The sequence below is a fragment of the Crinia signifera genome, chromosome 2 (assembly GCF_055691185.1).
Source record: "Crinia signifera chromosome 2, ASM5569118v1, whole genome shotgun sequence".
NCBI lineage: Eukaryota > Metazoa > Chordata > Amphibia > Anura > Myobatrachidae > Crinia > Crinia signifera.
The window spans coordinates 294,279,275-294,306,534 of record NC_139218.1 but is presented as its reverse complement, the minus strand read 5'-3'; the positions used below and the strand labels follow the sequence as shown (position 1 = coordinate 294,306,534).

The 27,260-nt window shown below is 46.4% G+C and overlaps 1 protein-coding gene across 18 annotated transcripts in view; it reads right to left on the bottom strand.

Moving 5' to 3' along the window:
- MYCBP2 (MYC binding protein 2) overlaps positions 1-12,934 on the bottom strand; it is a 217,426-nt gene extending 204,492 nt beyond the window's left edge. For 8 of the 18 annotated variants that reach the window (XM_083168824.1, XM_083168827.1, XM_083168829.1 and 5 more), the window contains exon 1: positions 12,197-12,932. In XM_083168824.1, coding sequence (XP_083024950.1) covers positions 12,197-12,465 — 269 coding nt within the window. In that variant the 5' untranslated portion in view covers positions 12,466-12,932. Of the gene's footprint in view, positions 1-12,196 lie in introns of all 18 variants that reach the window. The other 10 variants (XM_083168834.1, XM_083168828.1, XM_083168836.1 and 7 more) reach the window with 5 other exon arrangements.
- Positions 12,935-27,260: the final 14,326 nt, after the last annotated feature.

The following is a 27,260-nucleotide window of genomic DNA, read 5'->3' as shown; positions in this document are numbered from 1 at the left end:
ACATAGCTATCGCTATGGGGCATACACACGGAGCGATCTGTTCTTCATTTCTAAGCAATCTATTCAGATCACTTAGAAATGATCGCTAGTCAGATCACTTACAAATGGGTATGCTGGCATGCTGCAGTTATGGTGGGTCAACCAGCCCCAAAGCCCTACCTGAAACAGACAGGAGCTAATTCTGTTGATTCTTTCAAACAACTAAATCACTCCAGCTAAAAGCAAAAAATATTTTGTGATAATGTACATGGCTTGGCCTGCTATAGATCACCAGGAACTAAATATTTGGTCTGGGTAGTCCCTAAAACATGGAAATATGCAGTGAGTAACTTCTGAATGCACTTCTGTAAAACAGAAAGCGAAACTACTCTCATATCCATTACTTTTAGTAACGGGTTAATACAATCCAATTTTGTGAGCAAATTGGAGAGATAACTTTGCTTGCCTTTTGAGACAGAGGGGTAAAAATTGGCCCATGTGTGAACATTTAGCTCTCAAAATAAATTGGTGTGCAGGAGCCAGTGTACTGCTGGATACACACACTATAAGATGGTCTGTTCAATCTTTTTTGTTGGAGCGAACATCTGTCAATGTGTGCGAGCAAATGACATTCAATCATTTACTCCAAAAGCCAAAAACTAGTCAAAAATGGTAATCCATTTGATCAAACGTCCATTTTTGTTTTGGAGTAAATGGTCAATTGCCATTTGCTCCTTTACATTACAACCAGAAATATTGGACAGATTAAGGAGTGTATCCAGCTTTAACAGTCTTTCAATACAGATACAATGGCCTTCATTTAGGATGTAAAATGGTAATTCTGAGTGTCTGAGGATCATTCAGATGGCCACTGCTCTTGCAAGTGATTCATCATTTGATGCAGCAGCAGATCACAGAAGCCAGCAGGAGGCATCTATTAACACAAGACCTCTCCTGCAGCATTAGCATGACCAAAGGTGCACCTTTTATGGTCAATATATGCACCTCTCAATTTCCCCATTGAAGTCAGATCAATTTGTAGTCAACATGGGTTAAGTTTAGGTGGGAACCACTGGCGTATCTATAATGGGTGCAAGGTGTGTAGTGCCCACACTGCACCCATTTACATACAAAACTCTTCGTAGGGCCTAGTGCTAGCTGTGTAGTGGCAGAAAATCCCTGGAAAAATGGCAGCCACGGCCATTTTCTAGCAATTTGCCCACGTCAAGGAATTTGGAACAAGCGCCATGTTTGCGGAGACCTGCGCATGTGCTGTAGACTATGGTACAATGCCAGTCTACTCTACATTTACTGGACGACAACTTAAAAAAAAACATGAATATGTGTTTAATGCTGTCCACTGCCTCATGAATTCAAATCTTCAGTTTGATTCTCACCAGAGGCACCGCAAGAGGAGGGGGCCCATGTGCAGTTTATGTTTGGTCCCCCTTCTCTCTTGCGGTGTCTCTGGTAAGAAACAAACTGAAAACATGAGGCAATGGACAGCATTAAACACATATTCATTTTTTTTTTTTTTTTTTTTTTTTTTTAAGTGATCGTCCAGTAAACAGGATATTAAAAAGTACAAACCTAAAATAAAAACTGATAAAAGTTTGACTGCTCCATTTTTAAGAAGTACCTTATAACTGGCATTTCTCTCGACGTAAGTATCTGGGTTATCACAGTCCACAAATTTCTTCCATCTCTTTCAAAACTCAGCTTTTCGTCTGCATCTTCATATCCATTAAGGCTGACGTTGCCTCCTGGAGAAAGCTATTTATCTCATTGATCGCAGTAAAGCCATAAAAAGGAATGTACTTCCCCATTATGTCTATTTATTCCAAACCCCACATATCACTAGTCCCTCCCCTAATGCCAACTTCATGCAGACTTTATTTCCTCATTTGTGTGGGCAGGCAGAAGGGAGAGCAATACTCTGGCCTCTATTCTTCAGTGCCCCTATGCTGGGTGTGGGCTAGGGATTCCTAATTTTAAAAAATATCATCCACACCTGTGTGAATATTGAGTAGTCTCACCTCTGGTAACCCCTCTTTTGTACTGAGATAATGGGCAGTATCCAATGCCGGTTTTTGCAGCGAGGAAGGCTTGTTTTTTGGGAGGATCGCCAAAAACAAACCATCCTCGCCATCTAACCCCCTCGCCCTATTCTGTGTTTTGGGGAAATCCTTGCAGTCAGAGGACGGTGGAAATGGCAAGTGAAGGGGCGGGGGGGGGGGGGATGTGTGAAGTGGAATACTGACCCACGATCTATGACTGTAAGCTATCGGCAATGCTCGCCGTCATAGCTCGCCCAAAGGCATTGAATATACCCCATTATCTATTCCAAAGCCCATTGTGGCAATGGTCCCTGCCCCCTTTTCCTTCTGGTCTCACCCATCTAAATCCTCCCCTGGTATTCAGTACATCAATATTATTACCTCTAGTCCAGAGGCCTTGCGGCATTTCCATATAACTCTAACCTTGTTCCAACTGCTCTTTTCTCCCTATGGGGGGATATTTAATTAGCCCACACAGGTATATTTAGTTGTCCATACTTGAGGCAGATGAAGCAATTTTACTAGCCCCATAAGTCCCATTTTTTGTGTGAAACCAATAGTCAGAGAACTTATGCCAGACCCTGTGTGTTCATATGGAAAAAGATAAAAAGGAGAATTCCTGCGCAAAGAAATAGGGTATAATTAAAATGCCCAAATATGACCATCAAGCAAAAATCGCTATGATACCATATGTTGTTTGTGATAAAATTTAACAGGGACAATGGAATATCCCCCTACTGTATGCCTCCATGAGCAGCACTGGGAGAGGGATCTGTAGATACAGAGGATTGGTCAGGCTCAGGCATATCATCCAGTACTGCAAAGTTCTCCACCTGTGCCGGCATCAAGGAAAATGCTCATCATATATTTCGTCTTAGTGCCCACTTGATTGCATAACATTTTTTTCCTAATACATCTACCCATTTTGGGGATGGGGGGGCTCTCTGGCAGTGTCCTTCTTATTTTTGCCTTCTTCCACATTTGGTGGGTCTGTCCTTTCCTGCAGGGATTTTGGGTTTAGTTTGACATGTAAATAGTCAACACATGAAAGGGCCAACACTTTTTTTGAGATGTAAGTTTATAGATTGTAGCACATAGACCCCGAATTAGTGTACCGCTTCGTTTGCCATGCTTCGGACCAGGTGCCACACTTTGTCATCCACGTGGACTACGACTGGTAAAGTATGGAAAAAAAAAAAAACACGCACATGTTGACCATTTCATATGTCAACAATTTCAATGTCAAACTTTTGATTTTGTTGACATCCTGTCCCAAAATCCAGATCCCATGTTGTGTAAATCCCCTAGAGATATAGAAGAGGGGGCTGCCATTAATACACAACCCTCTCTGAGAGGAGAAACTCCCTTTTCAGGCATGCGCAAGGTTTCATCCAGAAAGCCCTAATAAAACACTAGAATGAACATAAATAAGATATCATGACTATGCATAAAACATGTAGCTGTCATTTGTATTTTACTTCATTACCATGCAATGTTTTGATTAAACACATTTTGCATGGTACTATCAGTGAGTAGAAGCTAACGGGACCAACATGTCATTGTGGAAAGGTAACACATCCAAAGCTGGCAGGGCGAATAAGGGGGCAATTTTATTACAAACACAAACCGAATTCTTCAGTCAAATAACATTTGGAATGGATTCAGTTCCTCATTGCAACCCCGTCCCATGTACTGTTACATCACCTCAGATCCTCTATCACACCTTCGCAATTATACATTGTAATCTTTCTCACAAAAGCTGCACAAAAACAAACGTGCAGACACAGCAGAAAGCTGCTAACATGACTAGACATACTGCTTTATATGCCATCCAGCCACACCCATAGTAGGGCCCATAACAAAGCAAGAGAGATGTTGTCACACACCAGAAGCAGGACTTGTCAGGCTCCTTTTCACCAGAGAAATGCTCTGCATTGAAATAAAGCTAAATCTGTCTACATGATGCCAGTAAGGTTACAACATTTGTGTTTCTCAGCCCCCTTATGGTGTCTGTAAAATGATAGGGATAGCAAGAAATAGGAAGATGATCCCATAGTCAGGCTTATGACACTATCTGCTATTTCTCACTACAGTAAACTAGCAATTTCAAACTGCTTTCTACATCTTTGAAAAAGTGTATTCTATAAATGCAAACATAAAAACCACAATTCCATTTATTTTAACTATAGAGTCAACCTAAAACAGTGCACAAGGTACACGGGATTCACAAAACTAATTTATTAAGATACTATTGATCAATTTTAAAATTGTAGGTGCAATTAAAAATGCGCAAAGTGCATGGTTTGGGTGCCACAACCACTGCTGTAGAGAGGTTTATTATTATTATTTATTACCAGTTATTTATATAGCGCACACATATTCTGCAGCACTTTACAGAGTATAATTGAACAGTCACATCAGTCCCTGCCCCAGCAGAGCTTACAATCTATATTCCTTACCACATGTACACCCACACACAGACATTCTAGGGTTAATTTTGTTGGAAGCCGGAATACTCAGAGGAAACCCATGCAAGCACAGAGAGACTATACAAACTACGCACAGATAGGGACATGGTGGGAATCTAGCCCATGACCTCAGCACCGTGGAGGCAGTAATGCTAACCATTACACCGTCCGTGCTGCCCATTCTTTGTACAGCTAAACCCGATGCTTTTGGGGACGTCAATAATGATGGGTGCCTTTCCATATAGCTAGGGACACACACACACACACACACACACACACACATTGAATCGCCCCTGTAGACTTGAATGTTTTGTAATAACTTGTCACTTGCTGTATGGACTTGCAAGGCCAGGCAATCCAAAAGTGACACTAGAGCGGTCAGGGTGACAAAATTAGTGATCGAAATGTGGACAGAAAATAAAACAGCTAAAGCTGGGTACACATTAGATAATGTGTCCTCCTGCCGATGGGGTTACCGATGTTACAATACATCAGTCATAACATACACAATGAACGATATATGACACAATCTAGCAATATATCATTTAGTGGCCACATCCAGGAGCATGATGTCATTCGGGATAACATCTGAACCGCATGAACACGCTCACTAGGAGATGGCCGACACGCCGTAGTGATCAATAGTCCATACACACTGTATGAGGTGTACGATATATTATCTAGTGCACAGGTGATGAATTAACAGCTTTTTAGTCATACATCGTCCGTTAAGCGCCCAGGCCACTTAGTCAGCCCAGGGCTAGTGTTGTTCTATTCCCACTGCAGGGACAATGCTAGCCCTGCTGCTGGCTCTGGGCTGAGCACGAGATCTTGCGATAATATCACATGCCTAGAAAGCGGCTGGGGAGAGGTTTTTTTTGTTAATACGCATGCACAGCACTGCGAGGCGCCAATAAGGAGAGCCGTGGATGCAGGACATAACGGCTCTGCTTATCAGCTGCAGAGGGGATCATACAGGGCTGTTATATGGGAGCTGTTATTTTTAAAATGTTAAGGGCACATTAATACATCTGCCCCTCAGTCCTTAGCACCCCACACAGTTCATGTTTTCCAGGACACCTGCCGATTTTTTAAAATGTGACATTGGTGACAGTTCTGCTGCCAGGTGGCCTGGAAAATGGGGACTTATGTAGGGTACACAGCAGAACGAAGTGTATGTAAATTGGGCATGTTTTGGGCCATTTCTGTAGGCAGCATCTGGAAACGACCATTCAGCTAGGTACAGGTCGAGATCGGATCTGATTCAGATCATGTGCAGGTCGTCAGCTTGAGCACATTGTGAGCTCCAACAGATCATGAGCCGATCGTACGATTGTCTTACGGCTGGGGTAGCCAACCCTAGTCCTCGAGAGCTACCAACAGTGCATGTTTTGCAGGTCTCCTCACAGAAACACAAGTGAGCTAATTAGCTCCATCTGTGTATCTTTTAAAATGTGTCAGTGACTAATGAGTGCAGCTGTGCAGCAGCTAGGTTGTCTGGAAAATGTGAACTGTTGGTAGCTCTTGAGGGCTAGGGTTGGCTACCACTGTCTTACGGCTTGCATCACTCTGTGTGTGTACCAGGCATTAGGGGTTATTGAGGACCAAATTTGGGAACCACTGGTCTAGTGTGTACCCAGCTTAAGGGGGCAATTCAGTGTGTGGACCTCTGCTGCAAGGACTGACATATGGCTGACTGGAAAACCCCGAACTGTTTTGAAAGGTAAGGTACACAGCAGGTAATATGAAGCTCGATAAGAGTAAAGAATGGATGACCCCTGCTACATTTTACATTATTGTACACAGTTTAAGGTCACTGGAAAAAATATTTCTCTTCCATAGAGCATAAGTATTTGTGTTTTTTTCCCCTCTACCTTTCAGCAATAAAATAAAATTTGCTGAATTTTAAGTACTACATTTTTTGCAGCTCATTGCCTTATTACACAAATAAGCTGCAAGTATACATACATAATCCATGGCAAAATTGTACAACTAGAAAAAAGATAAATATACTCTAGTATTACTTATTCTGTTATCCTTTAAACCAGTATTGCCAGTAGACTGAACCATATACTGTTTAAGTTTGGGTAAAAGCAGTCATTGCATAATATTAAATTGAAAACTAGCAATGTTGTGACCCCACTAAGTGACCAATCCTGTTCACTCTATAGGGATGAGACCGCATCCGCTCCAATCGCAGCCTCCTCCCCCGCCCACCGGTGATGCGCCAGTGAGTGACCATCAAATTATATTTTTTCTCAGTGTGGCGGCATGCAAGCAGATGTGTAAGCGTATACATCCGCTGGCATTGAGTCACGGGGATACAGTCGGCAGGGTGTCTTGTTTTCGGCAGGGAGGCATTTACCTGTACCTCTTGGTACACACTTCATGATTAATCTGGAGAACATGAAAGGCCGAATCTACACACCAGTGATTTATCATTCTAATCCATGCGATTACCTGTCTAACAAATCACATGTTTTTAAATGAACTATCAGCAGATGACTGGAAAAATGTCATCATTTTGGGAGATATGCCATGCAGCAGAACTGGCTCTGAAAAAATAGGACCCGGGTGCAGTTTACACACTCAGATTATCTAACAATTCAACAGTAAATCAGATAATTGTCACCATAAAGGTGTACACACACAGTGCCGAATGAGCTTCTGTTTTTGACTATATAGTCAAATCCAGTAGAAAAAGCACATATCACACGAGGGTATACAGCTTGCTATACCACTGCATGCCCCCGAGGGATCGGAATCGTAAGAAAAAATACACTGTGCGGGCAGCACAATTTTCACTATATTTTGTACAATCTAGTGTTTTAGTATAGTAAAAATGCTAGGCTATGTATACACAGGGCCAATTGCGCTATCATGCTATTAATTTTGACTATATAGTCAAAAATCGCATAGTACAGCGCTATGCAGCACCCAATCCCATTTTGATCCAACCCCCATGCCACCCCTTCCTGCCAGTAGATGCCAGCATCACAATGGGTCCCGGCTGCCACCATTAGCATGTGTACACACCTTTACATAGACAAAATCTCACATTCAAATTGCACAGTATGTATAGTCAATATTTGTGGATTTTAGGCTCTGTGAAATGGCTTAAGCTGTGTACACACGGAGCGATTTTGGCTATGTGCTATTTGACTTTGAGATGTCCTGCGATTTTGGCTATGTGCAATTTGGCCTATGGCCAAATAAATTACAAGCGGCAGAGACAAAATTGCCTTGCCAGTCTATTTATCCATGCAATACAGACCGCACAGGGCCATGCATCGGTATCGTAAGCGGGTTAAACACTGAGCTTTTGACTAACTTTTCAGACAATTTTGACTGTGTGTAAACACCTTCAGCCCGAATTGTACATAGCCCAAATCTCATCATGTGTATGCACCTTTATAGCAAAGTATATACCAAGCTTCACAGCTCTCTCTTTAGGGGTGGCAATGTTTAGGAAGCATTGGCTTGCTTCTCAATTAAAAGTAAACCTGATCACAGGGTGCATTTTGATAGCAAATGGACAAAACCATCTACAATGCATGTGGAGCGTATGTAAAATGTGCAGAGTTAGATTTGAACACACGCCACCCAAATCTAATTTCCAGTGTGAAAATAAAGCAGTCAGTATTTACCCTGCACGGAAACAAAATAACTCACCCAAATGTAACTCTCTCTGCACGTTACATCAGGACACCTGCAGATATTCAAATTTCTATTAGATTTTGCATATAGAATATCTGCAGGTCCCTGTACGGGAGGCAGATGGACAGCTGACATCAGCTGCCTGCCCCTGCATCACCAGCAAATTCCATGGGAACACCCAGCATTTTCATGGGAACACCCTCGAAACGCTGGGCGTTCCCATTGGTGTGACCACAGCCCGCCAGCCCACCCGCACTGCTGTGTACGAGCGGCCGGCGAATAATCAAGTAGCCGTGCCCACTCGCACAAAGCGGCTGCACATGTGCAAGGGACCGATCTAAAGGTGCCCCTACACTGCCTGCGATGTCTCGTAGAAGTGTACGGACACCCGACAGCCTGCGAGCTGTGACAACCTTGCCGTTGTGATGGAATGCATGCGTCCCTGCTTCCCACCCGCCTCGCCGCCTGGAGGGAGGTCCCAGAACGGGTGGTCTGACGGCCTGCCGGTCCGACCACCTGGTCGGGTCCGATGCGCATGGGACAGCGCATCGGACTGACGGCATGTCAGGGAGGGCCGATTCGGTCTGATTTAACAGGCCGATTGGTATCAATCGGCCAAAATCAGTCCAAATCGCCTCAGTGTATTGGCACCGTAACTAGAATAAGGGCCTTATTCAGATCTGAGCTCAGTACAAATTTGTTTGGAAAATGGGCAAAACCATGTGCACTGCAGGTGGGGCAGATGTAACATGTGCAGAGAGTTCAATTTGGGTGGGGTGTGCTGAAACTGAAATCTAAATTGCAGTGTAAAAATAATGCAGCCAGTATTTATCCTGCACAAAAACAAAATAACTCCCCTATCTAAATCTAAAGCCCCGTACACACGGGGGAGATATATTGCTCAGTTTCTCCTGTTCATCAGCGACCAGAGATGGTCGCTGATGAAAAAGAAACTGCCGGGGGGAGCGCAGCAGTGGTAATCAGCTGGTCGCAGGAGCATGTTCCTGCGACCAGCGATCACTACAGGGGTAAAACCGGGAGCGCGCACTCGGCCATATATCGCCGGTGAACACTCCCATCGTGGGCAATATGGTCGCTTAGCGACCATATTTCCAGCGATATTACACAAAATCGTCCCCGTGTGTACGCACCTTAACTCTCTCTATGCATGTTACATTTGCCCCACCTGCAGTGCACATGGTTTTGCCCATTTTCCGAACAAATTTGTACTGAGCTCAGATCTAAATAAGGCCCATAGTTTCAATGTCATAGGGTGCCATGACCCCTAATCTCAGTATGAGTTAACATTTCTACAGAAAATATTCTGCCTCCATTTGGCTATGTGTAATATCTTACTTCACCATATTCCTCATACACATAGCATTTTGCAGTCCTTCAAGAATAAAAATAGAATTGCCACTGCAATTTTGATATTTAAAAAAAAGATTTGTATGAATATTTGTTTTTAGCACGGAATTGATAACTTATTATTTTAAAGACACCAATGTGAATTTATATCAGATTAAAGTAAATGTGCAATAAACAACTTCTCAAGCCGTCACCTAAAAAGCCACCTGAGCATGGCCACCTCACTGGGTTTAACTTGTACTCTAAATCCACCTCACCTGCCACACCTACAGTATGTCTCCACTGCCATCAAGTTCCCCATCACTATCTATAGCAGGCATGTCCAACGTTGCGCCCTCCATATGTTGTGAAACTACACATCCCAACATGCTTTTGCTTTGCAATAGTTTTAGCATTCTCTAATAGCAAAACTGTGGCAAAGCATGCTGGGATGTGTAGTTTCACAACATCTGGAGGGCCAACGTTGGACATGCCTGATCTATAGTCACCATCACCTCCTGTCAGTATGTACAAAGCCATCTCACCTTCTGACAACCATTACCTGTCAATTTCTATAGAGCCTCTCATCTTCCATCACCCAAGGCCTTGTCACTATCTATAGAGCCACCTCCCCTTCTGTCACCCAATACCCCATCACTATAGATCCACCTCATCATCTGTCACCCAGTGACCTTTCATTATAGTCACCCTGACATCCTGTCACTGTCTACAGAACCATCTCACCTCGTATCACCCTTGAGCTCATCAGTGTCTAGAAAGCCGCATTACTTCCTGTCAGCCAGTGCTCTACCACTATCTATTGTCAGCCTAATCTCATGTCACTATCTAGAAAGCCAACCCCCCTCCTGCCACCCAGTACCCTGTCCATAAAGAGATCTCACCTTCTGCCACCCAGTACTGTCTATATAGCCAAACATACCACCCGCCACCCAGTACCCTGGCATTGTCAATGTCTACATTCGTGTTCATTCTAGAACCATGCATTTTTCAAACCCTATGCAGTTCCTCTTTCCTGCCTGGGGTGTCGCTCTCTGCTGTGGTGCTTATAACAAAGGGCCTGGTCTGTATATCAGTGCTAAAATTCAACAAACTATACTAGAAGCACCACCTGAGATAGGGAAGAGTAGTCATGTGTTTTGAAAGATTCAGGATGCTAGAATGAACATTACTATGGAGCACCTCATCGCCTGTCACTCTTTGCCCTTTCACTGCCTATAGCAGGAATGGGGAACCTTTGGCCCTCCAGCTGTTGTTGAACTACACATCCCAGCATGCCCTAAAACAGTTTTTGCATAGCCAAACAGCAAAATGTGTGTACAATTGTCAACAAGTGACTTAATTAGTGCCCAAGTCAATTTGATTTAACCATTTGTGCTGATTCATGGATATACCTAAACCTTGAGGACCGTGTTTGGGAACCTTTGGCCTAGAACAACTTCACCTCCAGTCATCCAGTGCTCTGTCACTCTCTATCACCACATCACCTCCTGTCACTCAATGCTCTGTCAATATCTTTAGAGCCACTTCACCTCCTGTCACCCAGTACCGTCTATAGAGCACCTACCATCCTGTCGCCAAGCACCCAGTCAAATGCTAATTAAGTCACCTGTGCTCAAAACCTGCACCTATCATCAAAACCTGCACTGTTGGTGTGCCTTGAGGACCAAAATTGTGAATGCCTGCTATAGAGAGCAACCCTTACCTCCTGTCACTGCCTAGACCTAGAGCCACCCTCACCTCCGGTAACATGTTCCTTTGTCAATGCCTTTAGAGCCACACTCGCCTACTGTCATTATAGAGCATCTCACCTCTTGTCACATAGGGGCAGATTTATTAAGCTCTGTGAAGTGATAAACTGTCTGGTTTTTATCACAGGCAAATCAGCTCCTAACTGTGAAGTTACAGGCTTGGTTTGAAATATGATAGGTAGGAGCTTATTGGCCTGTGATAAAAAAAAACAGTTTATCACTTCACTGAGCTTAATAAATCTAGCCCCCAGTACCATTTTACTGCCTATAGCACCTTCACCTCCTATCACCCATTCCTCTGTCACTGCCTAGACCTAGAGCCACCCTCACCTCCGGTGACCTGTTCCTCTGTCAATGTCTTTAGAGCCACATTCACCTACTGTCATTATAGAGCATCTCACCCAGTACCATGTTAATGCCTATAGCCACCTTCACCTCCTGTCACCCATTGCTCAGTCACTAGAGCCACCTCACTAGTCACTATCTATAAAACACCCTCATCTCCTGTCACCCAGTACTGTCAATAAAGCACCTCACCTCCTGTCACTATTGAGCCACCTCACATCCTGCCACCCAGTGCCCTGTCAAGCGCCACCTCATCTAGCACCCAGTGCTCTGTCACTGTCTCTAGAGTCACACTCCCCTCCTATCATAGAGCACCTCACCTCTTATCACCCAGTACCGTAACTGCCATAAGCCCCCTCACCCAGCACCCTATCACTGTAGAGCCACCCTCACCTCCTGTCACCCATTCCTCTGTCACTGTCTCTAGAGCCACCTCACCTCCTGTCACCCAGTGCCCTGTCACTATAGAGCCACCCCCACCTCGCTGCCCTAGGTGAAACCTCGCCTGCCCGCACACGGGGCTCCAGCATACAGACAGGGGCACCCCAGATGAAGCCACGGTAGGGGTCATTACCTGGCCGACTGTCCCGCCTGCTGGTCCCGGTCTGTCACCGCAGTGGTGTAGATTTGCCGGTAGCGCTCAGCCAGGGCCTTGCCGGAGAGCAGCAGCTGGTAGCGGCTCCTGCAGTCAGACTGCGCCGCGGAGGTAATGTCCTGGCCCCCCGGCATATTCAGGCGCGCAGTGCAGGACGAGGAAGCCGGGGGAAGGGGGAAGAAGCCGTTGCCCGCCGCTCCAGAGGAGGGAGCCGGGGGAGGAGGGGGTGCGGTTGCTGCGCACATCATCTTCCTGGCTGCCGTGTGTGCGTGTCACTGCGGCCGGAGCATGGGGCACAGGCGGCCCGGGTCACTGCGTCCGTGCCGGGCGGATGCTCGGTCCCGTCTCGCTGACAGCAGCCTGGTGCACACCCGGAATCACCGCAATCCCCACGCAAACCCACGCCCCGAGACCCTCACCATCCTTTCGGCACGGCGGCCGGGGTCTGCGCGCCCCTCTCTGGCGTCCTGTGCTCAGCCGGTGTGTGCAGCAAGCGCCGGCCGGGTGTGCCGCTACTCTGCCGGCCAGGATCACCCTGATAGCAGTCGCTGCTAAGGTGGGAGCTGCACGCTCAGTGCTGCCATCTTTGCTTCATTATCTCCCAGCGCTGCTGCTGTTACTGCTATAGTCTCTCCCCCCCTCACTATCACACACAGGCTCAGAGCATGCTGGGAGCAAACCTGGCTGCTGCTGTCTCCTCCTAGCAACAACACTGCACCCTACAGGCCTCAGCTGACTGCCAGTACTACTGCCATCACTGCTGACTGCCAGTACTACTACCCTCGTCAGCTCACTGCTGACAGTCAGTACTACTACCCTCACTGACTCACTGCTGACTGTCAGTACTACTACCCTCACCAGCTCACTGCTGACAGTCAGTACTACTACCCTCACTGACTCACTGCTGACTGTCAGTACTACAATCTTTGCCGGCTTACTGCTGACTGTCAGTACTACTACCCTCCCCAGCTCACTGCTGACTGTAATTGCCTAACCTCCCCCACCATTTTATAGGTGCCCATACACGTTACAATTATTGTATACAATATCGCATCTCGGTTTTGAAATGAGATCTAATACAAAAAGTATGTGCAGCAAATACTTTTTGTACTCCATCTCATCTCATCACAAAACCAAGATGCGATATTGTATACAATAATTGTAACGTGTATGAGCACCTTAAGTGTTTACCTTTTTTTATATCCACATTTTGGGGTCGATTTATTGACTGTCTATCTAATAATCCACACATACTGTCCGTCAGTATAATTGCCTGGCTGGCACACTTCTGACTGCCAGCATTTAGAGGAGAAGGGGCGGGTCTGGACTAGCAGCATCATTAATTCCTGCTTAATTCATCAATTTTGGAGATTTCTAACAAATGACCTGCAGATTACTTTCTGCCCACTGCACTAGAAAGTGTGGAAGGGAGGGTGCCCGATTTATAAGAAAGGCATTCCACCACAGGTGATGGTAATCATACATTACCAGGGAAGTCCAGGAACAGAGCATTGTGTCCCTCCTGGAGAGGGTCATGTTGGGAGGTATGCACTTGCCAGGCAGTTCGCAGGGGGCGGGAGCAGGGGAATGCCCAGCGTTTTATTGGCATCCCCATAAAACTGCTCGGCATTACCCTGCAGATGCAGGCGTGGCAATGCCTGCTTAGGGTGGGAGCCTGCCCCAGATTGGCTATCTGCAGGAATAATGAAAGTCAGTCGTGCAGACACATGCGAGGGGATGTGTTAGCGTACACATCCCCTCGCATGCTACCAAAGGGATTCGCACAGTGAGGGGGCGGGCAGCACTTACCTGTTCCCTAGCGAAAAGGTCTGAATTAGGCCCTAAGTGTGCAGTCTTGGGTGTAGGGTGAGACTGGTAGTTGGTTAGGCAAAATGAACACATAAAATATACACATTTTATATAGTTAGGAAGCCAAACACAATTTGAAATTGCATTAATTACCTTGCAATTAGGGTGGCCAATCCCAGGATTTTGGGATTAGACTGTGTCCCAAGCAGTGCAGCTCTGTGCAGCGTGACAAGGTCAGAGGTCACGCTCCGCAGGCCACACAGCCCATTTCTATTTTGGAGGCGCTGCTGCCCTCCCCGTTCTCTTGAGTTCTGCCCGGCTCCCAGACAAACAGCCGGCCCATCTGTCTCCCATAAGTAAATATGCGGGGTGACCGGGTGGGTTTCTTTTGGACCTCATGCAGCCGGACACTTGATGGGACAGTGCAGGACTGCCACTGTGGGGGTCTATTATCTACAGGGGCCGTGCAGGACAGGCTATTGGGGGGTTCTATAGCTACAGGAACAGTGCAGACTGGCTGCTGCTGGGGGGTCCTACACCCACAGGGACAGTGCAGGACTGCCTCTGTGGGAATTCTATACATAAAGGGACCATGCAGGACACGCTACTGGGGGTCCTTTATTTACAGGGCCAGTGCAGACTGGCTGCTGCTGGGGGGTCCTATACCTATAGGAACAGTGCTGGACTGGCTGCTGTGTAGGGAAACCAATCCCAGGAATCCCAGGATTGAGCATTTTTCAATCCTGAATCCCGGGATTGAAAAAATGGCCCGGGATTGGCATCCCTACTTGCAATGTTTTGGGGTTTCTTTTAGAATTAAACTGAAATAAATTGGATCACGTGAAAAAAAAATTGCCCCACACCTTCAGTAATGTGGACCTTGATGCATGTCGACCTTCAGTGGTCGATCTAATGACTGTCAACCTTCCTCTTGTCGAGCCTATGATCCATGTCCCCTCAATCAGCCTGTATCTGTGCAACAGGCTGATTGAGGCTGATGCTGACATCAGACACCTGGGCACGTCTGTGTTTTTTATGACACTCCCAGAAAACAGCCAGTTACCACCCCCAAACTCAAACTTCCTGTCAGTCAAATTGCAAAGGGATTGCAATGAGATATTTTCGCTATTTGTGTTGCTAATTGGGCTCACGCATGCGCACTTTGATCTGTACACATGCGCAGTCATTCATTAATTGCACACCTGCAATTGGGTTCCATGCACGCACACTATTCCATTACAGATTTCCAAAGTATCCGGTCTGGAATTTACATAATCTAAGGGGGGTATGCAATCACCGGCAAGCATCTCCCAATGGGGAAGATGGCCGCCGGGCCCTATTCAATGCTGTCTTCCCCGATAGTAATCATACAGTAACATATTTATTTATTTATTAACAGTTTCTTATATAGCGCACACATATTCCGCAGCGCTTTACAGAGTATAATTGAACAGTCACATCAGTCCCTGCCCCAGTGGAGCTTTCAATCTATATTCCCTACCAAATGTATACGCACACACAGACATTCTAGGGTTAATTTTTGTTGGAAGCCAATTAACCTACCTGTATATTTTTGGATTGTGGGAGGAAACCGGAGTACCCGGAGTAAACCCACGCAAGTAATGCTAACCACTACACCGTCCGTGCTGTCCGTATTCAAAAAGGGCAACTCAATCAGAATCTGCTGCAGTCATATGGCTATCCTGGAGGTTGGTGCCGGCATGCTGGATATAACAGTGCAAACTTCCTTTTAGATCTAAACAGCATGTCACAAATCAGGGCGAACTCCTTATGGGCGCATGTTACCTCAGCCGAGTAATCTTGAAATATAAATATCTTTGCATTGTCCCACATGATTTCACACTGCCTCCTAGAGGCCGCCCATATAGCTTCCTCATGCAAGAAATTAAGGCACATAAAAATGACTACCCAGGGTTGGCTCCCATTGGCTGCGCGTGCTGGGCCTAAGCGGTGAGCCCTTTCCACCACCTTTTCCTGGCACTGATCTAAAATTTTCAGGCAGGGAAATTTGTATAAGCCTGGAGGTTTTAAGTGTGGAAACTTAAAGTCCCCCACTCTGCAATCAGTGGTCTGCCGTGCCTGGGCAATCTGCTTAACCCAGTGGTTCCCAAACTGTGCGCCACGGCTCCCTGGGGTGCCGCAGCGCTGTTACAGGGGTGCCGCGGCCGGTGGACCTAAGAAATGTGCCCGGCAGCCACATGCCTCCGCGGTTAGGGGTGGTGTATTGTCTGACCCGCTGCGGTGCGAGCGGGTCGTGTAGTGAGCGTAGTTAGCCAGCCCTGGGGGTAGGGAGTACGGCAGAATGTCAGGAGTCAGATAGCGGCAGGGGGTGCCGAACTGCCAGGCCCCCCTGCCGCTATCCCGACACCGCTGAGGGCACCCTCTGCGACCTCCAACCAGGAGGAGAAGGGTGGGGGAGAAGCCTGTGGTAGTGAGCTCTGCCCTTGAGAGCTTCCTGCTGCCTAAACCGGAGGAGAACATCGCAGGCACCCCTCCTCCCACGCTGTCAACTGAGCTTGGTTTAGAAGCACAATCAAGGCAGCTAGTGCACCTCCTCTGCTGCACTGTGTGGTGGATGCAGTGAGTGAACCTTTATGCAGGTGCTGCTACTGAATTAAGTGTGTGCTTAAAATTGTATAGATGTAGCGCCGCTCATCCTTTCTACCTATGGCGATTGTACCGCCAGCCTGCCATGGCGGACCACGGCGCGTGGCATCGCAATACATTTTAAAAGCTTGGTGATTCACAGTGGTATCTACGGATGAGTGCAATACCAGTGATCATCCACCAGATGTCACTTTTTGAAATCCTCATTGCGCATGCGTGAAATTTGTGCTGCAGCGCGCGCATGAACCACAGGAACTATAGTAAAGTACACTTTGCTACTATTGTACTGTATTGTCCCTGGTAAGCCTAGCCAGCACCTCTCTCACACCGCCGGCACCAGCATGATCCCCTCTCTTTGGCGGAGAGGGGATCATGCCGGCGCCAGCGGAGAGGCGCTCCATTTGTTTGACACGCAGGAGCGTCTTAGACGCACCTGCGCAGGGTATTACATTAAAGTACTTTGCTACTATTGTACTGTTTCAGCAAGCTGTACTGTACTGTTATGTAGATAGTGTACACACTATAAATAAAATTACATTGAATTGCGTACAGTATCATTACACTATTTTGTATGTCTCATTTGGTTTTGTCAAAAGGTGCTAGGATTTCAACATATGTAGGTTAGTACAGTATTGTAGTTTTAACACACATAAAAAATTCCGGCCTCCCAATAAGGCTTTCCGTGCATCTAAATTTGCACGGACGCTTGAACGTCAACACAGGCGCTACGCTGGAGCGGCACAGACGCTAATGCATCTGATGTATTGTAAAGGTGGCCACATTTTGGTGTCATGACATTCACAGTAAGTTACTGTGCTGTATATTTAACAAACAAGAAAAAGTTCCAGTCCTTCCAATAAAGCTTTTCGTGTGACGGACGCTAATGTGTCTCATTGTTTTGTTCAATAGTGTACAGTAGGTGCTAGGATGCATCTTTACTGTTCAGTACTGCACATTAAAGTCCAGTTTGCCTGAGTTTGTTTCGTAAAGGGATCATTTTAATTTTACACACAGTACTGTTACAGTCATGTACTGTATACAGTGGTACTGTAGATTTACCGTAGTAAGCTCGGTGAAGTGATAAAATGTCTGTTTTTTATCAGTGGTCAATCAGCTGCTACTGTATAGTACAGCACAATACTGTGCTGTACAGTACCTGTAATTTTTTCATGCACTTCACAGTTACTGTAGGAGCTGTATATGTGTGAAAAGAGTGCATTAAAAGATAAATTGAATATACTACATCAAATCCAAATAAAAAACTGGATGCAGTGAGATCATGTCAGATGGAGAGCGTCACAAGCCACTTCAGGGTCTAATGCGGTCTCACTGGTCTCCGGTGTCCATCTTGCTACTGGTTCCCGGGACGCTGCAACACAAGTCAGCATTTGTGGTGACACGAGGTCTCCTGAACGGAAGGACTACACATCTGGAGTAGCTGTTTGCCTATCAATAATACGCCATGTGGTAGCCAGCACACAGGGGCCCTTATTCTGGTTGGTGCGGCCAGAGCCGCACACGGGGCTCCGGCCGCACAAACCAATCCCCGCCCACCCTACGGATCGCCACGGCCGTCCGTACACGGACGGCTGGCGATCCGCATTAAAATGGTGGAGGCTACGCCTCCACCATGGTGGGAGCTGCCCCCTGCATTCGATGGTCGTCGACCATCGAAGGCAGGTCCGCACGCCGCGGCAGCTCCCGCAAGCTAAGACCACACGGACAATCGTCTGTGTGGTAGCTTGTATGGGGGCTGAAAGCTGACATCCGGCGACGTCAGCTTTCCGCCCCCATGAGTGGCGTCATGCCCTCATTACCATGCATACGCCCCGCGTTTGCATGGGAACGCCCATGAAACGCGGGGCGTACACATAGGGAAATGAGGGCATGATGCCTCTCACGCCCCTATCCGCCCCCTTTGCGGCGGACGAAATCCGTCTGCGGCGAAGGGGGCTGCACATGCGCAGATTCACCTCTGCGCATGTGCAGACCAAAAACATCGGCGGTACGGCCGCACGCGGGCCGTACCGTTCCGATCTGAATAAGGGCCAGGGTTTTATGTCTTGGTATGAGCAAATACCTGTTGTACCTGGATTTTACTTATTTGATGTGGTATATTAAATGTATCTTTTAATGGACTATGGAGCACCCCTTCTTTCTGCTTTCCTTCTATTCCCACAAACAGAGGGTCTTCGGGCATGTCCAGCAGCTCACACAGCACTGGCCATGCCCCCAGAGTGGGGAAAATGGGGTCGTGGCCTCGCAGGCGTAAAGTAATTTACAGGCCATGCCCCCAAATTTTGGGCAAGCACCTCTGTCGTGTTTTCAGAAAGTTTGGAGGCATGCGGCAATGTGATGTGGTATCTCGGGCTCCAGCTGTGCTGTCTTCTCCTGCTGTCCCCCTCTGTGGTGTTGGATTCAGCCGATGGGTGCCTCTGCACATGCTCCAGCGCCAGAGGTCCTGGGACGCTGCAGGGAGGTAAGGGGCAGGGCTACGGCTGTGTGCTGAGCAGGGAAGCACTTCGCTTGCTTGCAATTTCTGCACAGATGTTCAGATTCTGCCATCCTGCAATGGTAAATCTAAACACCATGGAGAAGCAGAAACCACAGATTTAAATTCCACAGGAGAAGTCAAGAATTTCTCCTCGGTAACCTGCTCCGTGAATTGCCCGAAGCTCAAAAAAGCCCTGCATTCCACAAAACAAGGCCATTCTATATCTTATGAGTAGACCCCATCAGTGGCGGCTCCAGAGAGGTGTCTGCGGCACAGTCCAAAATTTAAAGAGAGGACGTGCACAATTGCCACCCAAAACAATGCCAGGAAAAAAGTACTTGTCACATTAGTTTGGGCCAACTACTTAAAAAAAAGGGACACTTCAGTAATTATTTTGGCTTAGGGGTGCCTTGAAAAAATCATGGAGACCCAAAGGGTGCCTTGACCTGAAAAAGTTTGGGAACCACTGGCTTAACCTGAGATGTGACATCCTGGATAGCAAGATTAAACTTAGATGCCTTTGCATCCATCAGTGGGGCCATAGTCTCCTGGATGGCTTTCACAACCTCCCCATAAGTAACTGGGGAGCCTTCAGTGCCAGCAGGGGAAGTGGGTTGAGAGAAATGTACCTGTGTGCCTTGCTGGGGCAGCGTGACATGCTGTGACTCAGGAGTGGTGGCCATGTTGGCTTTGGCCTGCAGTTTTGCAGCTTGGCTCTTCTGAGATCACCTTGGCATCTTCGGGGAGAGAAACCTCTCCATCCACTGCCGGTGCTGTGCTGGAGTGTGGGGAGCAAGGTGCGCCGGGTCTAGGAGGTGGATGTGCGGCTGAAGAGTCGGCTTGAACCGGGGCTGCAGCGGAGGTCGCTAGTGACGTAGCTGACTATGGCCCTTATTCAGATCTGATCGCAGTACAATTTTGTTTGGAAAATTGGCAAAACCATGTGCACTGCAGGTGGGGCAGATGTAACATTTGCAGAGAGAGTTACATTTTGGTGAGTTATTTTGTTTCTGTGCAGGGTAAATACTGGCTGCATTATTTTTACACTGCAATTTAGATTTCAGTTTCAACACACACCACCCAAATTTAACTCTCTCTGCACATGTTACATATTCCCCACCTGCAGTGCACATGGTTTTGCCCATTTTTCAAACAAATGTGTTCTGCAATCAGATCTGAATAAGGGCCAATATCGGAACCGGAAGCTCCAGATGGTAATCAGATGTTAAAAGGCATACACTGAGGAGATAATGGCCCTGTCAGTGGGTAAAGGGAGAAAAACACTTTTTTTTAGGTATATATATTGTAAGTGAAAAGAGAAAAACAAAAGGCAGAATGATGAAACTAGAGAAAGATAGAGAATGGAAGTCTTGCTGGTACTTATATGTTAGTTGGGCGCCCACTAAGCTAATTGCTTAGTGCGCTATTCTGCGTAGGGAAATCACATTGCATCGCATCGCATGGGCCATTTTAAGGGGCATGCGATGCTATTTTCCTGTGTAATTTATTCACTGCTCTTAGCCCCGGGGGGGATTGTATCGCACCTTCCGCAAAATCGCATGCGATGCAATTTTATAGGGTGTGCAATGCTATGAAATAAGGTATACAATAATTGCATTGTATTACATACAATGATGTTTTAGGCACCCCCTATAATGTGATGCATTCCAAGGAGAGAAATGTTAATAGTGGAGTACTACAGGGATCTGTATTGGACCAGTTATTTTTAATATCCCCTGTTTTTCCCGCTGTGGTATGCATGGCCAGCGCCATGCCCCCAACCCCCTGCCGGGAATAGACGCTGTGCACATGAACACATCATGTATTCTGTGGGACGGTCCCCAAAAAAACGGACCATCCCGCGAAAATTGGGACAGTTGCAAGGTATGATATGATGCTAATTCAGGTTGGATTGAATAAGCAACCTAACGCGCAGTTTCACCGATGTTTGTGATCCCATTCTGCACATGTCCAAAATTGGTCCTGCGATCGTAGGGCAGAATAGCGAATGCCTCTTTCTGACTGACAGGCAGAGGCATTAGGTGGGGGGGGGGGACGGGGACACAAATGCAGAGGCGGCTGGCATTTCCATGAATGGGGGCATGTCACCCAATTTCTGGGAGTGGTCAGGCCAAAGACTGCATCACATTGCAGTTTCCTTGGACTCACAAGCCACCCTGCGACAGGCAGTCCTGTGAGCAGCTTAGCATATGCAATCCTCTCTGAATCAGGCCCAATTTGTCCACAATAGTAGGTTCACACACATCTACTTTCACTGCATTTTGACTTCTATTCAAAATGTTTTTTTCAAGGTGAGTGGATAACATAAAAGAAAACATCTTATATACCTAGAATCATAAAGAAATAGAAATAGGTAGCTGGTATCCTATAAACTAGAGGTAACTGCACATGTCCAGAAAGATACCCGACATGTTTTACATCCTTCTGGTTTGTTGCACCATGGGAACATTTCCTACTACAGTATTTGCCATTGCCAAAGCCTGTTTGTTTTCATTATGTGGAGATGGCAAACACCAGGACATGGGTGCCGCCATCTTGCCTGGAATTTGCTGACCATTATTTTCCAATCCTTGAACTGAATTCCTGTACATGACCTAGGCTCCCAATAGAAGTGTTCTCTTTCATTGATCCAAATAACTCACAGCATAGCAGTGCATATGCTATGTATACGCTCCCGCTATGCATTTAAGTAAATGGGAAAGGGCAAGTGCATTCATTCTAATGGGAGCTGCTTGCGATGCAGATTAATGGGTTATGCTGTGCTGCGCACACATTGCAGTCCCACTACAGAATGATGCTATTTGCAAAAAAACACTGTGGCAGGACACTGTAAGGAATGTCTCTGAAATGTTCACAATATCTGACTACCCACCTGTGTACTGAACCGGCTTACGTCTGACTACCCTCTAGTGCAGGCATTCCCAACCACGGTCCTCAAGGCACACCAACCAGTGCAGGTTTTGTAGATATCCAGGTTGAGCACAGGTGACTTAATTAGTATCTGAAGGATTCTGATTAAAGCATCTGTGCTGAAGCCTGGATATCACTAAAACCTGCACTGTTGGTGTGCCTTGAGGACCGTGGTTGGGAATGCCTGCTCTAGTGTACCAAACCATCTTATGTCTGACTACCCTCCTGAGCTTACATTTCTGAAAGACAGTTTTATAGCTCTTGAGTCATAGGTTAAGCAAGAAATTCAAGTTACCTCACATAAGGCCCGAGATGCCCATAATGGCTACCAGGAATTTCTTCTTCATATATCGCAACATGTTAACGGTATCACATACTGTAGCTGGAGAAGCGAGCACCACAATTGCCTGCAGTAGCGACTTCCCCTGCTACTATCCCTCTATCCCACCACCTCGGTTTCATATATCGCAACATGTTAACGGTATCACATACTGTAGCTGGAGAAGCGAGCACCACAATTGCCTGGAGTAGCGACTTCCCCTGCTACTATCCCTCTATCCCACCACCTCGGTTTGGAGGGGACCTAAAAAAAATTGTGGATTTATTAATCATTGTAAGCTTGTGAGTAGGGCCCTCCTACCTCCATGTCGGTTTGTATCTACCCAGTTTGTTTAATCACTGTTGTTTCCAATTGTAAAGAGTGAAGGAATATGCTGCGCTATATAATAAACTGTAAATAAATAATCAATGCCAGATGCATTTCCAACTGTATGAGCCTGAAAGGTCAAGGGTCATGTGTATCCTTTTACTACTTAAGCACACTGCTTTGGCATGGGCTTCTCCTTATATGTGTTGAGACTTCAAGCCCAATATTAGACAGTTTTGATGAAGTGCTGAGACTGACCTTTGATGATCCAAACCAGAGAGATACAGCTGAAAAGTCATAATTGAAATTAAGTCATGGGAAAAGCTCAGTAGTAGAATATACTGCAAATTTCTGTAGATGGGTCCTTGATACTTCATGGAATTCGGAGGAGCAGTTGTCAGTTTTCTGTAAGGGATTGTCTGAGACCAGCAAGGATGAATTACCTCGAATAGAGGCGCCCAATAAACTTGAACCTTTTATCAGCGCGATTAAATGTACTACAATTTGTTCAGGACTCTAGACTCGCAGACCACAAAGGTGTTTATAAGACTCATGAATTACTATCTCATTACTTTTGGTGGCCGAAATTCAAGGAAGATGTTAAAAGTTTTGTATCATCTGTGTTAGGAACCATGATTAATGGTTCAGTTCTGTTTTGTGTTCTGTTCAGTTTGTGTTTGGCATTTGATTCTCTGGTGGCCTCAAGTGGTAGCTCTGTGCCATTACAGCTCTATATTGTGTGAGCTTAATTCATTCACAAGTCTGCGAGGTAATGAGCTCGTTATTACAGCTTGGGGGCTTTCTGGATCTCTCTAAGCTGATTAATCACTTGAGCCCTTCATAGGGGATTCTCTCTAGCTCTGCCCTGCCAGTGATAGCTTCTAGTTTCCTGTTTCTGTTGCAGGGAGCTGCAGTCTTTGTGCTTCCTGTTGGTCACCTGTCAGGTCATTGTTCCAAACAGAGTGTCAGCTGCACTCAGTTGTTCTGGTCCTGCCGTGTCCTGGTCCTGTGGAAGTCCTGTCCTGCTGCAGTCTTGGTCCAGTCTTTGTCCAGCTTCAGTTCCTGTGTCCTAGCTTCTTGTTCCAGGTAGCTGCTAGTTCCTGTTTCCTGCTGGCCTCTGTCAGGTTACTGCTCTGGTAGGAGCTCACCAGCCATCTGCTCGTCTTTAGTTAATTTCTCCCTGCACTCAGCCCAGTGTGCAGCCTTCCAGGCCCGTGGCAGTTCCAGCCTGCTCTACTTTCAGTTGTAGAATCCTGTCTTTCTGCTCCAGTGTGTCCCTCTGGGGACTCAGTTCTCTTATTATTTCTGGTGGCCCGCCGAGGCCTTTTGTTTCTTTTGTCTCTTCCCCTTCTTTGCCTTTATTCAGGATTGAAAAATGCTCAATCCCGGAATACCATCAATGTAATGATGAACTTTAATCCCCCCTCTAACCCTAAGTCAATTGCCCGCAGTGTACTTACAAGCAGGCAGGAGCTGGACACAGGCAGGAGGAGGTGTGCAGCTGTTATGAGCTGGGCCGTGCGGCGCACAGTAGAGGACCGGGGCAGAAGACTGTTAGGAGGCGGTGCACTAATGAGGAGGACCGGCCCGTGTAGCGCAGAGAAGAGGACCGGATGTGCAGCTATCAGGAGGTGGTGCACAGAAGAGGAGATCCGGAGCCGTGCAACACAGAGGAGAGGACCCGAGTGTGCGTGTCAGGAGCCATCCCGGAGGCGATGTGCTGCAGACATGTGACAGGCATGCGGCTGTCAGGACCCGGGCCGGAGGCGGTGAGATGTACCGGAGGAGGCCTTGTTGTGATTGGCAGGCAGGCTACGCAGTGTGACCTCTGATATCATGTCACGCTGCGCAGGGCCGGGTGAGTAGCAGCTGGTAAGTGTCTGAGTAGATGCTCAGATGCTGCCCGGCATTAGACATGCACAGGCTAATCCCGGACCTTCCAATCCCGGGATTCAAATCCCGGTGCTTTTAGGGCCAAATCCCAGGATCCCTCCGATCCCGATCTCGGGATTGGCCATCCTAGTTTTGGAGTTCCTGATGATGTCATTTCTGACTAAGGAGTGCAATTTACTTCACGTTTCTGCCAGCAGTTTTATAGTTCTCTTAATATTAATATTAAATTATCAACAGCTTTCCATCCTCAATCTAGGGCCGACCGAATGTTCCAAACAGACATTGGAACAATACAGATGGAGTAACCGTCAGCCCGCCTGCTCCATCGCCAGATCTCCTGTGCTGGTGCAGGCTGGCAGATGGCAACGACATCTGACAGGGATGCGTGAGCATCTCACACGCTTGCGCATCCCTGTCAGCAAGGTGGCAGGAAGCACCTTCAGGGAGACGGGCAGGGGATTGGGGGGAGGGCTGTTACAGCCTCTGACAGAACAGGGCGCGTGAGTGCCCCCTTCTGTCCTCTGGTGGCGATTGACTATACAATCGCCAGGAGCAGCTCAAATGAGAGCTGCTCCATCTGTACCTACGGTGTTACTTTTTTCTAGAAGTTGACTGGATTAATGTATCATCCAAGCCTACTCCTCAATTTTACACTGGATTCATTCATTCCTGCTGTTAAATCCAGACTAGAGTTGCTACAAAATAATCTTGAACTACTAAGAGTAACTTTGCAACATGCTCAGGACAGTTATACATGTATTGCAGACAGGCATCCTAGAGCTGCACCAGTTTCAAACATTGGTGATGATGTCTGGCTTTCTACGCGGAACTTAAGTAAGTGTAGCCACTCCTGAACTAGGACCAAAATATATAGGCACCTTTAAATTTTTGGCACAAGTTGGTTCAGCTGCCCTTTGACTTGAACTCCCAGGATCTATGAAGATTCATCCTGTCTTTCATGTTTCATTACTAAGAGCCAGTAGTTATAAATCCTTTTCCTGGTCGCATGGCCCTCATTAACACTGCACTCCCTGGTCTGTAAATGCACAGACAATGGGTCGCTAACAACCCGCGAGAGGGTGCATCGTTGAAGGCATACACACTGGGCAATATAATGAACGATATCGCTCAGAAGAAGCAAAATGAGTGATATTGTTCATTATATTGCCGTGTGTAAATAGCTATATAGACCTACTTTATCAGCTACACTTGTACCACTTACCTCACTCTTAGTTGGAACCACACATAACATGTTCATAACATGAATAGAATTCCATTGACAAAGCACATGTATGTGGATGTCAGGATATGACTGCCAGAATGCTAAAGGTAAGTACTATGCAGGTGGCGTTAGTGTTAGGCCAAGGGGGAAGGGTGTGCAGGGGGTTAGTTTTAGGCACTAGAGTGGAACTTATGTTTAGGTTTAGGCTGCGGGGGTGGGTGGGAATTTTAGGGTTCATTTTTTTTGGGGGGAGCGGGGGCTTATGATTAGGCTACAGGGAGGAAGTATTAGGGGGAGACAGAGGGAAGCTAAGTATACTTACCTGACCCCTGTCAGTGTTCCTTCCATCAGTATACTGACATTGGTATTCTGACTGTCAGTCTTCCGTATGTATCCCAAAACACCAACTACCATATAACATCAGCATAATGGGATTTTGCACATTGCTGCATTATACAGTTATTTAACTTTTTCTTCATTTTAAACTTCAAGCTTATATCAGCAATTCTTTCACAAAAACAAACATGTCTGAATAAAGTCTGCTAATACTCTCAGATCTTCTGGTATCTTTCAACTTTTAATTAGATAGCAGACTGTCAATATTATGCCAGGAAAGTGTGCAGTATATACTATGTAGTTATTCCATATTTAGTATCTTTGAACTCTTTAAACATCTTTAGCTTCACTCTGTACATAAGAATCAGCATAGAAGGGAGCATAATGAATAAATAGTCTCCAGACTGAACACTAAAAACAAATTAATTCAAAATCTTACATTAAAAATTAATTGTAGTTGTGATCATGAGCAACACTTTATGAAGAAACTGGCACTCAGCTTCTCAGTGTGCTCTGCATATTTACAAAGCTTCCTAGGATTAACAGTACATTAACTCCAAAATACTGTTTTCTTTGTGGCTGATTTATCACCCTCCGCATCCTTAAGGCACATATACACACCAGCCGATGCCTGCTGAGAGGTTAGTGACGGCAGGGGGAGTAATGGCCATGCTGTATCAGCATGGCCGTCGTTAATGGTGACCTCCCTCCTCCAGACATACTTTGATGAGGGATGGAGTCATTAACGATATGCGGGAGTGCGCATCATTAATGACAGGGACCGTACACATTAGGCGATATTGTCCACAAAATTGCCCAGAAAGCCTTTTCTGAGCGATATTGTGAACAATATCAGATAGTGTTGGGTTTTAGATGCAGACATGCTGTGATTATATTGATCAGATTTGCAGTGAGATAACTGATTACATTGAATCTATGTATCAATTCTCGCAGGCAGTACCCCAATCATGTGCTGCGCATGTGCCTCTGATGACAACACCACCGCTAGCAGGCACTGCTTGTCTACAATGGGTGCAAGGTGTGTGGTGCACACGGGCCACACACCCTGCACCCATTTAATGAT